Source organism: Oryctolagus cuniculus, chromosome 5, assembly GCF_964237555.1.
Source record: "Oryctolagus cuniculus chromosome 5, mOryCun1.1, whole genome shotgun sequence".
NCBI lineage: Eukaryota > Metazoa > Chordata > Mammalia > Lagomorpha > Leporidae > Oryctolagus > Oryctolagus cuniculus.
Window position 1 is genome coordinate 86,463,304 of NC_091436.1, and position 15,407 is coordinate 86,478,710.

A 15,407-nucleotide genomic window follows, 5' to 3' on the forward strand; every position below is an offset into this window, starting at 1 on the left:
GAAGGCATGGAGAGAGAGAAATGATTAGAAGGCCTTTTTAGTGAGATACTAGCAGAAAATTTCCCAGGTTTGGAGAAGGACAGAGACATCCTAGTACAGGAAGCTCATAGAACCCCAAATAAACATGAACAAAAGAGATCCTCACCATTACACATGTTAATCAAACTCACCACAGTGAAACAGAAAGAAAAGATCCTAAAATGTGCAAGAGAGAAACGTCAGATTACTCTCAGAGGATCTCCAATTAGAATCACAGCTGACTTCTCATCAGAAACCCTATAAGATAGGAGGGAATGGCGAGACATAGCCCAGGTATTAAGAGAGAAAAACTGCCAGCCCAGAATATTATATCCTGCAAAGCTCTCACTTGTGAATGAAGGTGAAATAAAGACCTTTCATAGCAAATGGAAATTGAAAGAGTTTGCCACCACTCATCCAGAGTTGCAAAAGATGCTTAAAGATGTGCTACACACAGAAACAGAGAAACACGGTCATCAATATGAAAGTAGGAAAAAGAAGAAAAACTCCCAGTAAAAGAACACAGGAAGTTCAAAGCATATATTAGAAAATATTTCTTGGAAATTGGCAGGGCAAAGTTACGGCTTATCAGTAGTCACATTGAATATTAATGGCCTCAACTCTCCATTTAAAAGACACAGACGGTCTCCGGGCCAAGATGGCGGCGCAGTGTACCACACGCTGGTTGCTGGTGGCTGTGGGGTCCCGCCGGCTGCCAGCTGTAGCGGGAACAGGGGCTCGGCCGCCCAGGGAGGGCATATTGGAGGCGTCGCTGGGCCGCAAGCTGAGCGTCGTTGCCTTCGCGCCTTCCGTGGGCGCTGGCAGTCCCCGGGCACTGCTGACATTGAGACCCGGTGTCAGCCTCACAGGAGCAAAAAGTTACCCTTTTATTTGTACTGCTTCCTTCCACACGAGTGTGCCTTTGGCCAAAGAAGATTATTACCAGATTTTAGGAGTGCCTCAAAATGCCAGCCAGAAAGATATCAAGAAAGCCTATTACCAGCTTGCCAAGAAATATCACCCTAACATGAATAAGGATGACCCCAAAGCCAAGGAGAAGTTCTCCCAGCTGGCGGAAGCCTATGAGGTGTTGAGTGACGAGGCGGAGAGGAAGCAGTACAATGCCTGTGGATCTGCAGGGTTTGATCCGTGGGCTGGCAGCTCTGGGCAGAGCTACTGGAGAGGCGGCCCCACCGTTGACCCTGAGGAGCTGTTCAGGAAGATCTTCAGGGAGTTCTCCTCATCTTCATTTGGAGATTTCCAGGGCATGTTTGATCAGCCTCAGGAATACATCATGGAGTTGACATTCAATCAGGCGGCCAAGGGCGTCAACAAGGAGTTCACTGTGAACATCATGGATACCTGTGAGCGATTTGACGGCAAGGGGAACGAGCCCGGCACCAAGGTGCAGCACTGCCATTACTGTGGCGGCTCCGGCATGGAAACCATCAACACGGGTCCTTTTGTGATGCGCTCCACGTGTCGGAGATGCAGTGGCCGTGGCTCTATCATCACGACTCTCTGTGTGGTCTGCAGGGGAGCGGGACAAGCCAAGCAGAAGAAGCGAGTGGTGATCCCAGTGCCTGCTGGAGTTGAGGATGGCCAGACTGTGAGGATGCCTGTGGGAAAAAGAGAAATTTTCGTCACGTTCAGGGTGCAGAAGAGCCCTGTGTTCCGGAGGGATGGTGCAGACATCCACTCGGACCTCTTCACTTCTAAAGCTCAGGCCATTCTGGGGGGAACAGCCAGAGCTCAAGGCCTGTACGAGACAATCAACGTGACGATCCCCCCTGGGATTCAGACAGACCAGAAGATTCAGCTGAGCGGGAAAGGCATCCCCAGGATTAACAGCTATGGCTACAGAGATCACTACATTCATGTCAAGATCAGAGTTCCAAAGAGGCTAACGAGCCGGCAACAGAGCCTGATCCTAAGCTATGCTGAGGATGACACTGACGTGGAGGGGACAGTGAACGGCATCACCCACACAAGCACTGGTGGCAGCACCATGATAGCTCCGCAGGAAGCAAGGCTAGGCCCGAGGCTGGGGAGGACGAGGGATTCCTTTCCAAACTTAAGAAAATGTTTACCTTCTGATATCCCAGCTGAGGAAAATGGTCTACCGGAAACTAGGCCAGAAACCAGCAACCCCTCCCTGTGGCCAGGGCGCCTTGGAGACAGGAAGATTCCGGAAAAGCAGCACTGAGCCTCTCCTGAAGAGCCCTCTTGACTGCCTGGCAACAGCAAAATCATGTGACAACCATTTCTCCTCAGAAGGTCATGGTGGACGGCCCTTGGGCAGTGAGATACAACACCAAGGGCTGTAGAGGGCTCATGTCCACAGGTGGGTGATTCAGCCTCCCTGGCTCAGACAGGGTAAGACACTTAGACACTTCTTGCAGCACTAAACTCTGATTTGGAATCCAGTGTGGTGGAGGTCATAGCTAGAACTAAAGGCCCTGCTTACAGCCTAACAATGAAGCCTTAAGCTGCACCCAATTGTGAAGCAGTTGGTTTCCCTCTCAGCAAACCTGTGGGAGGTTTTGGAGTGAATGCTTCCTGACAGGCTGTCCTCACCAGGAACCTGGGGCCCACACGCACATCAGCACCTTCCTCCCACTACGGGCTCTGCTGGGTAAAGTTTGCTGTGATTCCCAAAGGTACAGAGCAGCTGGAAAGTCGGTGTTTGGGGTCTGGGGAGGCACTGATGAAGGCCAGAGTGTTCCTAGAGGCTCCCTTCCTGACCACATGTGTGGCGGTCCTTGGGTAGTCCTTCTGCCACCCACGCCTGGACAGCCACTGGTCCCCACCTATTGAGTTCTGTTGTCCTAAACAGGTGTGGTGACTCCTGCTCTTCTGAGCCACCACCACTGTGGCTCTGCCAGAGAGACTTCAAGCACAGTGGGAAGTCAGTTCTCCCCACTATCACTGTTGACATCTGTTTTCCAAAGTGTGTTTAAATTATTCAGTGCTAAGAATCACTGTCTTTGCCTGTGTAAATGTTCAGAAAGGAGTGCAGCATCTAAGCAGTTGACATAGAGCTGGAGCGCAAGACTTGTCTCCCAGCCCCTGCTGGGAGCACATTGCAGTTTCTGTTTCAGCGTCTTTGAGCTGTTGTAAGGCAGGTTGATGAAGAACACTTCCTGTAGTTTCCTTTCTGCTTTCCTTTATGATTTACAAAAATAAAACATCTACTAGTGTCTGATTTAAGAATGTAAAATGATTCTGTATCCATGTAAATAAGATTATCTACTGCAAAAAGATATTTAAAACCTAAAAAAAAAAGACACAGACTGGCTGAATGGATTAAAGAAGAAAACCCATCTATTTGCTGCTTACAAGAAACACAACTTTTTTTAATTTTTTTATTTAGTAAATATAAATTTCCAAAGTACAGTTTATGGATTACAATGCCTTCCCCCCCATAATTTCCCTCCCACTCATACCCCTCCCATCTCCCGCTCCCTCTCCCATTCCATTCACATCAAGATTCATTTTCAATTCTCTTTATATACAGAAGATTGATTTAGTATATATTAAGTAAAGATTTCATCAGTTTGCACCCACACAGAAACACAAAGTGTAAAATACTGTTTCAGTACTAGTTATAGCATTACTTCACATTGGACAACACATTAAGGACAGATCCCACATGAGGAGTAAGTACACAGTGACTCCTATTGTTGACTTAACAATTTGACACTCTTGTTTATGGCGTCAGTAATCTCCCTGGACGCTAGTCATGAGTTGCCAAGGTTATGGAAGCCTTTTGAGTTTTCTGACTTCAATCTTATTCCGACAGGGTCATAGTCAAAGTGGAAGTTGTCTCCTCCCTTCAGAGAAAGGTACCTCCTTCTTTGATGGCCCTGTTCTTTCCACTGGAATCTCACTCACAGAGATCTTTCATTTCGGTCTTCTATTTTTTTTTCCAGAGTGTCTTGGCTTTCCATGCCTGAAATAATCTCATGGGCTTTTCAGCCAGATCCGCGTGCCTTAAGGGCTGATTCTGAGCCCAGAGTGCTGTTTAGGACATCTGCCATTCTATGAGTCTGCTGTGTATCCCGCATCACATGATGGATCGTTCTCTCCCTTTTTGATTCTATCAGTTAGTATTAGCAGACACTAGCCTTGAAGAAACACATCTTTCCAACAAAGATGCATGCAGACTGAAAGTAAAGGTTGGAAAAAAAAAAGATATTCCATACCAACAGAAACCAAAAAAATAGCTGTAGCCATACTAATGTCAGAAAAATAAACTTTAAGACAAAAACTGTTAAGAGAGACAAAGAGGGGCACTATATAATGATTAAGGGTTCAATTCGACAGGAAGTTGCAATATTATACATGTATATGACCCTATTTACAGGGCACTGGTTTATTTACAAGATATGTTAAGGGACTTAAAGGGAGACTTATATTCCAATACATTAGTATTGGGGGACTTCAATACTCCACTCTCAGAAATAGACAGATCAACAGGACAGAAGAAAGACAGGAAACAGCAGATTTAATCGACACTATTGCCCAAATGGATCTAACAGATATCTACAGAACTTTCAATCTTACATGTAAAGATTTTACATTCTTCTCTGCAGTACATGGAATCTTCTCTAGGATTGACCACATAATAGGCCATAAAGCAAGTCTCAGAAAATTCAAAAGAAGTACAATCATACCATGCAGCTTCTCAGACCATAAAGGAATGAAGTTGGAAATTAGCAACTCAGGAATCTCTAGAGTGTATGAAAACACATGGAGAAGGAAGAACATGCTCTTGAATGAACATTGGGTCAGAGAAGAAATCAAAAGAGAAATCAAAAACTTTCTGTAAGAAATTAGGATAACAACATAACATATCAAAACTTATGGGTACAGCAAAAGCAGTGTTGAGAGGAAAGTTCATAGCAATAGACGACCACATCAAGAAATTAGTAAGGCATCAAATAAATGAGCTTTCAATGCATCTCAGGCATCTAGAACAACTGCAGCAAACCAGACCTAATCTAGTAGGAAAAGAGAAATAATTAAAATCAGAGAAGAAATCAACAGGAATGAATCCAAAAAAAAAAAAAGGACAAAAAATCCGCCAAATGAAGACCTGGTTTATTGAAAAAAAAAAAAAATAAATGAAATTGACAAATCATGAAGCCAACTTAAAAAAAAAAGAGAAAAAATACACAAAACAATAAACTCAGAGATGAAAAAGGAAATGTAAAAAGAGATACCACAGAAATAAAAAGAATCATCAGAAATTACTACAAAGAGTTGTATGCCAGCAAACAGGGAAACCTATCAGATGCAGAGATTCCTGGACACATGCAACTTCCTAGATTGAACTATGAAGACATAGAAAACCTAGACACACCCAGTACTGAGACAGAAATTGAAACAGCAATGAAATCCCTACAAAGAAAAGCCCCGGTCTGGATGGATTCACTACTGAATTCTACCAGACATTTAAAGAAGAACTGACTCCAATTCTTCTCATACTATTCAGAACAATAGAAAACAGAGGGAATCCTCCCAAATTTTTTCTATGATGCCAGCATCACCTAATCCCTAATCCAGAAAAAGATGCAGCATTAAAAGACATTTACATACCAATATTCCTGATGAACACAGATGCAAAAATCCTCAATAAAATTCTGGCCAATAGAATGCAACAACACATCAGAAAGATCATCTACCCAGACCAGGTGGGATTTATCCCTGGTATACAGGGATGGTTCAATGTCCACAAATCAATCAATGTGATATACCACATTAACAAACTACAGAAGAAAAACCATATGATTATCTCAATAGGTGCAGAAAAAGGATTCAATAAAATACAACAGCCTTTCATGATGAAAATTCTAAGCAAACTGGGTATAGAAGGAACATTCCTCAATACAATCAAAACAATTTATGAAAAACCCACAGCCAGCATACTATTGAATGGGGAAATTTGGAATAACTTCCACTAAGATCTGGTACCAGATATGGATGCCCACTCTCACCACTGCTATTCAATATACTTCTGGAAGTTTTATCCAGAGCTATTAGGCAAGAAAAAGAAAATTAAAGGAATACAAATTGGGAAGGATGAAGTCAAACTATCACTCTTCGCCGATGATATGATTCTTTATTTAGGGGATCCAAAGAACTCTACTAAGAGACTATCAGCAAAGTAGCAGGATATAAAATCAATGCACAAAAATCAACAGCCTTTGTATACACAGGCAATGCCATGGCTGAGGAAGAACTTCTAAGATCTATCCCATTCACAGTAGCCACAAAAACAATCAAATACCTTGGAATAAACTTAACCAAGGATGTTGAAGATCTATACGATGAAAAGGAGAGATCTTAAAGAAAAAAATAGAAGAGGATACCAAAAAATAGAAAAACCTTCCATGCTCACGGATTGGAAGAATCAACATCGTCAAAATGTCCATTCTCACAAAGGCAATTTATAGTTTCAATGTGATACCAATCAAGATACCAAAGACATTCTTCTCAGATCTAGAAAAAATGATGCTCAAATTCATATGGAGACACAGGAAACCTCAAATTGCTAGAGCAATCTTGTACAATAAGAACAAAGCTGGAGTCATCACAATACCAGATTTCAGGACATACTACAGGGCAGTTGTTATCAAAACAGCATGGTACTGGTACAGAAACAGATGGATAGACCAATGGAACAGAATAGAAACACCAGAAATCAATCCAAACTTCTACAGCTAACTGATATTTGATCAAGGAACCAAAACCAATTCCTGGAGTAAGGACAGTCTATTCAACAAATGGGTCTGGGAAACTAGATTTCCATGTCAGAAGCATGAAGCAAGACCTCTACGTTACACCTTACACAGAAATCCACTCTACATGGATTAAGGATCTAAATCTACAACCTGACAATATCAAATTATTAGAGAACATTGGAGAAACCCTACATGATATTGGCACTGGCAAAGACTTCTTGGAAAACACCCCAGAAGCACAGGCAGTCAAAGCCAAAATTAAATATTGGGATTGCATGAAATTGAGAAGTTTCTGTACTACAAAAGAAACAGTCAGGTGAGTCAAGAGGCAACAGATAGAATGGAAAAAAATATTTGCAAACTATGCAACAGATAAAGGGTTAATAACCAGAATCTACAAAAAGATCAAGAAACTCTACAACAACAAAACAAGCAACCCACTTAAGAGATGAGCTAAGGACCTCAATAGACATTTTTCAAAAGAGGAAATCCAAATGGCCAACAGACACATGAAAAAATGTTCAAGATCACTAGCAATCAAGGAAATGCAAATCAAAACCACAATGAGGTTTCACCTAACCCCGGAGAGAATGGCTCACATTCAGAAATCTACCAACAACTTAGAGCTAGAAACATACCAGGGGATTCCAATTCAATCCCATCAAGGTGGCATGTACCAATGCCATCTCACTAGTCCCAGTGATCAATTTCAGTTCACAATTGATCATAATGAAAGGACTAAGAGTCAAAGGGAGCACATAAACAAGTCTAGTACCTGCTAACACTAACCGATAGAATAAATAAAGGGGAGAGTGATCCAACATGGGAAGTGAGATACTCAGCAGACTCATAGAATGGCAGATGTCCTACATAGCACTCTGGCCTCAGAATCAGCCCTAAAGGCATTCCGATCTGGCTGAAAAGCCCATGAGAGTATTTCAGGCATGGAAAGCCAAGACACTCTGGCAAAAGATCTCTGTGAGTGAGATCCCAGTGGAAAGAACAGGTCTTCAAAGAAGGAGGTACCTTTCTCTGAAGGGAGGAGAGAACCTCCACTTTGACTATGACCTTGTCTAAACAAGATAAGAATCGGAGAACTCAGAGGGCTTCCATAGCCTTGGAAACTCATGACTGGAGCATAGGGAGATTACTGATGCCATAGACAGGAGTGTCAATTTGTAAAGTCAACAATAGGAGTTACTGTGCACTTACTCCTCATGTAGGATCTCTGTCCTTAATGTGCTGTGCATTGAGATTTAATGCTATAACGAGTACTCAAACAATATATTTCACTTTGTGTTTTTATGGAGGTGCAAACTGTTGAAATCTTTACTTAATGCATACTAAACTGATCCTCTGTTAAAAAAAAAAAAAAAAAAAAAAGAAATTATCAATTCCCAACTAGACTCTCACTGGGATTAAACATGACAATAGGTCTGCTCTGATTTCATCATCATTTAAAAAAAATCATCTATTATTTTTCACTTTATGTTTCTGTGTGGGAGCAAACTGTTGAAATCCTTACTTAAGGTATACTAAGCTGATCTTCTGTATATTAAGATAATCGAAAATGAATCTTGATGTGAATGGAAGGGGAGAGGGAGTGGGAAAGGGGAGGGTAGTGGGTGGGAGGGACGGTATGGGGGGGAAGCCATTGTAATCCATAAGTCGTACTTTGGAAATTTATATTCATTAAATAAAAGTTTAAAAAAATGAAATCTACCAACAACAGATGCTGACCATGATGTGGGGAAAAAGGAACACTAACCCACTGTTGGTTTGAATGCAAATTGGTTAAGCCACTATCGAAGTAAGTCTGAAGATTCCTCAGAAACCTGAATATAACCCTACCATACAACCAAGGCATCCCACTCCTTGGAATTTATCCAAAGGAATTAACCCAAAGGAAATTAAATTGGCAAACAAAAAAGCTGTCTGCACATTAATGTTTATTGCAGCTCAATTCACAATAGCTAAGACATGGAATCAACCTAATTGCCCATCAACAGTAGACTGGATAAAGAAATTATGGGATATGTATTCTATAGAATACTGTACAGCAGTCAAAAACAATGAAAACCAGTCATTTGCAACTAAATGGAGGAATCTGGAAAACATCATGCTGAGTTAAATAAGCCAGTCCCAAAGGGACAAATATCATATGTTCTGCCTGATCGATGACAACTAACCGAGCACCAAAAAGGAAACCTTTTGAAGTGAAAATGACACTATTGATTTTTGTGCATTGAGTTTATATCCTGCTACTTTGCCAAATTCTTCTATGAGTTCCAGTAGTCTCTTAGTAGAGTTCTTTGGATCCCCTAAATAAAGAATCATTTTCTGCAAAGAGGGATAGTTTGAGTTCTTCCTTCCAAATTTGTATCCCTTTATTTTCTTTTTCTTGCCTAATAGCTCTGGCTAAAACTTCCAGAACTATATTGAATAGCAGTGGTGAGAGTGGGCATCCCTGTCTGGTACCAGATCTCAGTTGAAATGCTGGACGAGTGGCAACAAACTCTTTCAATTTCTGTTTGTTGTGAAAGGTCTTTATTTCACCTTCATTCACAAATGAGAGCTTTGCAGGATATAATATTCTGGGCTGGAAATTTTTTTTTTCTCTTAGCACCTGGGCTATGTCTTGCCATTCCCTCCTAGCCTGTAGTGTTTCTGCTGAGAAGTCAGTTGTGAGTCTAATTGGAGATACTGTGAGAGTAATCTGACATTTCTCTCTTGCACATTTTAGGATCTTTTCTTTATGTTTCACTGTGGTTAGTTTAATTACAATGTGTCCTGGTGAGGATCTCTTTTGGTCATGTATCCTGTAGATTCCCCACAATATTTTTTAGATTTCTAATTTCCCCTTCTTTTCTTTGGTTTGACAGTATGTTTTCTGTGCTCTGTCTTCTAAGTCCGATATCCCCTCTTCTGTTTCACTGACTATTTTTTAGACTCTCTAATGTGTTTGTCATTTGATCTATTGAGTTCTTCATTTCATTTTGATTTCTCTTCACTACTACACTTTCCTGTTCTACTAGTCTGCATTTCATATTTTTTTTAATTTTTTTTAACTTTTATTTAATGAATATAAATTTCCAAAGTACAGCTTATGCATTACAATGGCTTCCACCCCATAACATCCCTCCCACCCGCAACCCTCCCCTTTCCCACTCCCTCTCCCCTTCCATTCACATCAAGATTCATTTTCGATTCTCTTTAAATACAGAAGATCAGTTTAGCATACATTAAGTAAAGATTCAACAGTTTGCACCCACACAGAAACACAAAGTGAAAAATACTGCTGAGTACTAGTTATAGCATTAAATCACAATGTACAGCACATTAAGGACAGAGATCCTGCATGAGGAGTAAGTGCACAGTGACCCCTGTTGTTGACTTAACAAATTGACACTCTTGTTTATGGCATCAGAAATCTCCCTAGGTTCTTGTAATGAGCTTCCAAGGCTATGGAAGCCTGAGTTCACCGACTCTGATCATATTTAGACAAGGCCATGGTCAAAGTGGAAGTTCTCTCCTCCCTTCAGAGAAAGGGTACCTCCTTCTTTGATGACCCATTCTTTCCACTGGGATCTCACTCACAGAGATCTTTCATTTAGGTTTTTTTTTTCCCCCAGAGTGTCTTGACTGTCCATGCCTGAAATACTCTCATGGGCTTTTCAGCCAGATCCGCATGCCTTAAGGGCTGATTCTGAGGCCAGAGTGCTGTTTAAGACATCTGCCATTTTATGGGTCTGCTGTGTATCTCACTTCCGATGTTGGATCATTCTCTCCTTTTTTTATTCTATCAGCTAGTATTTGCAGACACTATTCTTGTTTATGTGATCCCTTTGGTTCTTAGTCCTATCATTGTGATCAATTGTGAACAGAAATTGATCACTGGGACTAGTGAGATGGCATTGGTACATGCCACCTTGATGGGATTGAATTGGTATCCACTGGTATGTTTCTTTTTTTAACTTTTATTTAATGAATATAAATTTCCAAAGTACAGCTTATGGATTACAATGGCTTCCCCCCCATAACGTCCCTCCCACCCGCAACCCTCCCCTTTCCCACTCCTTCTCCCCTTCCATTCACATCAAGATTCATTTTCGATTCTCTTTATATACAGAAGATCAGTTTAGCATACATTTCATTTTGATACCTCCTTAAGATTTCATTTTCACAAGAGAGATTTTCTATCTTGTCAATTAAGGATTTCTGTATTTCAAGAATTTGCTTTTGAAAACTTCTAAATGTTCTTGTCATAAATTTTTTGAAATCCATATCTTGCATTTCTTCTATCTCATCATCTTCATCTTCATAATCTTGACTTGGTGTATTTTGTTTATTTGGAGGCATCATAGTGTCTTCGTTGATCTTGTTCCCTCGGTTTTTGTGTTTGTTGCTTGGCATTGTGAATGCTTCTTCCCTCACTGTGGTGTTTTATTTTCTTTTTCTTTTTTTTAATACTGTGTCTGTGTTAAGTGAACTGTCTGCTGTTGGAGGAGCCTTGGAGGCTTGAGATGGGTGTGGCCAGAGAGCTCTGCTTAGTTCTTCAGGGTTAAGGATGTGCCAAAGGTGACACGCTCAGGTTAGGCATGGTAAATATCTCTCTCTTTATTTATTTATTTATTTATTTATATATTTATTTTATTCAGGAGGGAAGTAATACCGCACAGCTGAGCAGAATTGATGGTATTTAACTTCCGATCTCTGGCTTCTATGTGTATATCATTCATCTGCTTATTCCCACTGACCACCCAAAGAATCTGTTCTGCCCTCAGTGTGGGCTCAATTCGTCTTGCAGTCTCCCACTGGGTTGCCTAGGTTACCGAATTGTAGCATCTCTGGAGAGTACTCACGTGACCTCCATGAGTTCTCTCACCCACCGTCTCTTTTTTCTCCCCCTCAGTTCATTAGCTCTAACCTTTCACTGAATCTTAACCTCCTGATATTTCACCCCCGCCCCCCAGAGTCAGGTTTTTCTGTTTGACTGAAGGCAGGCACAGGACTGTCATGCTCAGCTCTGAGTTCGTGCACAGTCCTGAGGTCGCGCACTGCGCTGAGGTCACACACCTTTTATGTATATCCAGAATGGCGCCTGCTCTTTGTCTCTTGCTCACCTTTGAAGGTTGGCGTAGAGAGAAACTCGTCCGTACCAACCCTCCCCCTTTTTTTTTCTTCTCTTCTCTCCTGTAGTCAGTCTGGTGAACTTTCCCCAGCAGGGCCTCTAGGCTCTGTCTGCCATTTCCCGCCCCAATGTCTTGGGTTACTGAGCTCACCTCCCCTTCCAGTGCTGATGTGTGGACTTGGAGCTGTGGGCGTCCCTGCTCTCCCCACTGGTCGTCTGTGTCACATCCACTAGATCCGGAAGAGTTTCCTCTGCATTTTTCCCCAGAGCCTTTCCCTCTAATTACTGTAATTCCTCTTTCATCAACCTATCTTTTCCCAGACTATCAGTACACGTCCTCACTATTCCGCCATTTTGGCTCCACCCCTTCGAAACAATTCACACAGAGTTATTCATAAGTGTTGAAACTTAGCTGAAAAGTGATCCCTGTTAAATAAAAGAGTGGGAATAAGAGAGGGAAGAGATGTACAATTTGGGACATGCTCAATCAGACTTGCCCCAAATGGTAGAGTTAGAAACATACCAGGAGATACCAATTCAATCCCATCAAAGTGGCATGTACCAATGCCATCTCACTAGTCCAAGAGATCAATTTCCATTCACAATAGATCATAATGATAGGACTAAGAGTCAAAGGGATCACATAAACAAGACTAGTGTCTGCAAATACTAACCGATAGAATAAAAAAGGGAGAGAATGATCCAACATGGGAAGTGAGATACACAGCAGGCTCATAGAATGACGGATGTCCTAAACAGCACTCTGGGTCAGAATCAGCCCTTAAGGCATTCAGATCTGGCTGAAAAGCCCATGAGAGTATTTTAGGCATGGAAAGCCAAGACACTCTGGCAAAAAAAAAAAATGACCTAAATGAAGGATCTCTGCGAGTGAGATCCCAGTGGAAAGAACGGGGCCATCAAAGAAGGAGGCACCTTTCTCTGAAGGGGGGAGAGAACTTCCACTTTGACCATGGCCTTGTCTAAATATGATCAGAGTCGGTGAACTCAGAAGGCTTCCACAGCCTTGGCAACACCTGGCAAGAGCCTAGGGTGATTACTGATGCCATAAACAAGAGTGTCAAATTGTTATGTCAACAACAGGAGTCACTGTGCACTTACTCCTCATGTAGGATCTCTGTCCCTTATTTGCTGTAAATTTAGATTTAATACTATAGTACTCAAACAGTATTTTTCACTTTATGTTTCTATGTGGGTGCAAACTGTTGAAATCTTAATATATACTAAATATAATCTGAATATAATCTTAATATATACTAAACTGATCTTCTGTATATAAAAAGAATTGAAAATGAATCTTGATGTGAATGGAAGGCGAGGGGGAGCAGGAAAGGAGAGGGTTGCAGGTTGGAGGGAAGTTTTTTGGGGGGGAAGCCAATGTAATCCATAAGCTGTACTTTGGAAATTTATTTTCATTAAATAAAAGTTAAAAAAAGTATAACCTAAATGGAAATATAGCACACAGTAACATAATTATAATTTGTTGCCAATTTGTATTAATAGAAACCTGGGAAATATATGTGGGAGTGGATCTTAAAGGTATTGGATCAGAGTGGAAGAAACATAATAATGGATTTGTTTGAATTCTTTGATATTTGCTCATTAGGATACATTCTGGGTTCAGTGTTTTAGCTTGAGAAGTGACTTTTATTGTTGGCATTGTGGTCAAAGTATGAATACAAAATTTATGTATTCTAGGTGAATAGGAAACTCCAAAATTTTCTTAGTAATCTGCAGAGCAGGGTCTCCAAGGGCTTTGAGGATTTGGAGTAGTGAATGGATTTATCATGTAGGATCTGCTGATCCACTTCTTAAGTGCTTTAAGAGGGTCCCCGAGAACACTCTCTTCACCAAGGTGGTAGGAGATATGCCTGTGAAGGGAACTCTAGCATTTCCCAAAACTCCTGGGGTGGTCCCTATCCCTTGTAGGCCAAGAATACAGTAGAACCTGTCAGTGAATTTGGCTTCCTTAATTACATAGCAGTAATGGAATCTAGAGGCAGGGATGGTACTGGGCGATGGAATCATCAAAATCAAGGTGGTGAGATTACTGTAATAGGCAACAAATGGGAGAGGTAATCAGAATGGTTTAGATCACAGAGATCTTTGTCTCTTTATCACTGACTAATTGATCATGGACTTTCTAAACCTGAAATACACAGGCAGCTCATGAAAGTCTTACTTGATTTGTTACTGCGTAAAGCTCTTTGTCCAGTTGAGAAAAGTCAGATTTGGATCATCACAACAATGAATTGCAACCCACCTCCCCCTTTTTTTTGAGCTATGTCATGTTCTAGAGTAAATTGACTGAAAGAAAGGCCAATTCACTTTAGAGAAGACCTTGCTGGCAAGTGTTTTGATAGCAGTTTAAGTTGCTGTTCAGGATGCCTGCATTCCATATCAGATCCTGGTTTGAGTCTTTGACTATTCACATCCAATACAGCTTCCTGCTAATGCACCTGGGAAAGTAGAAGATGACATCCCAACTACCTGGGTTCCTGCCATTCATGTGGGAGAAATGGATGGAGTCCTCGGGTTCTGGCTTTCAATCTGGCCCTGTCCCAGCTGTTAGGAGTATTTGAGGAGTAAACCAGTTGATGGATGATCTTTCTCTGTCAATCTGCCTTTCAACTAAATACATACATATATAAAGAAAAAAACATTTTTACACGAAACAATTATAATACAAGTGTTCCTCTAAGTTTTCCTCAGAATGGACCTGCAGTCATTTTCTTTTTTTCCAAAGAAGCCTTTTATTTAATGAGTACAAATTTTATAAGCACAGCTTTAAGAATGTAGTGATTCTTCCCCACTGCTACCCCCACAAACTCCTCCCTCTCCCATTTCCAGTCCCATTCTCCATTAAGAAAAAAAGCTGTTCCTTGGAAATCAAGACAAGTACTATTCAAGTCATTGCTTCTCGAAGTGTCAATTTCACTTCTACAGATTGCATTTAGGTGTTCTATTAGTTATCACAGATCAGGGAGAACATATGGTATTTGTCCTCTTGGGGCTGGTTTATTTTACTAAGTATGATGTTTTCCAGATTCATCCATTTTGTGGAAAATGACCGGATTTCCCTTTTTTTGTAAACTACTGTGTAGTATTCTGTAGAGTACATATCCCATAATTTCTTTTTTTTTTAATCTTTTATTTAATGAATATAACTTTCCAAAGTACGACTCATGTGTTACAATGGCTTCCCCCCCCATACCGTCCCTCCCACCCACAACCCTCCCCTTTCCCACTCCCTCTCCCCTTCCATTCACATCAAGATTCATTTTCGATTATCTTAATATACATCCCATAATTTCTTTATCCAATCTTCTGTTGATGGGCATTTAGGTTGCTTCCATGTCTTAGCTATTGTGAATTGAGCTGCAATAAACATGGGGGTTAAGATAACACTTTTGTTTACTGATTTCATTTCCCTTGGGTAAATTTCAGGAATGAGATGACTGGATCATATGGTAAGTCTATATTCAGATTTCTGA

General features: G+C 41.0%; 1 protein-coding gene across 1 annotated transcript; it reads left to right on the plus strand.

Moving 5' to 3' along the window:
* Window positions 1-667: 667 nt before the first annotated feature.
* Window positions 668-2,808, plus strand: LOC100344662 (dnaJ homolog subfamily A member 3, mitochondrial-like). The gene is made up of 2 exons (XM_008263178.4): window positions 668-2,015; window positions 2,129-2,808. The coding sequence occupies exons 1-2, from the start codon at window positions 677-679 to the stop codon at window positions 2,149-2,151; spliced, it is 1,362 nt and encodes a 453-aa protein (XP_008261400.3). The 5' UTR covers window positions 668-676; the 3' UTR covers window positions 2,152-2,808.
* The last annotated feature ends 12,599 nt before the right edge of the window (window positions 2,809-15,407 follow it).

What these genes read in the sequence shown, in the direction of transcription:
- LOC100344662 (XM_008263178.4), top strand. Translation starts at nt 677, where the DNA reads ATGGCGGCGCAGTGTACCACACGCTGGTTGCTGGTGGCTGTGGGGTCC. An exon ending in CATCACCCACACAAGCACTG is followed by an intron (nt 2,016 to 2,128) that starts GTGGCAGCACCA and finishes ATCCCAGCTGAG; the next exon opens with GAAAATGGTCTACCGGAAAC.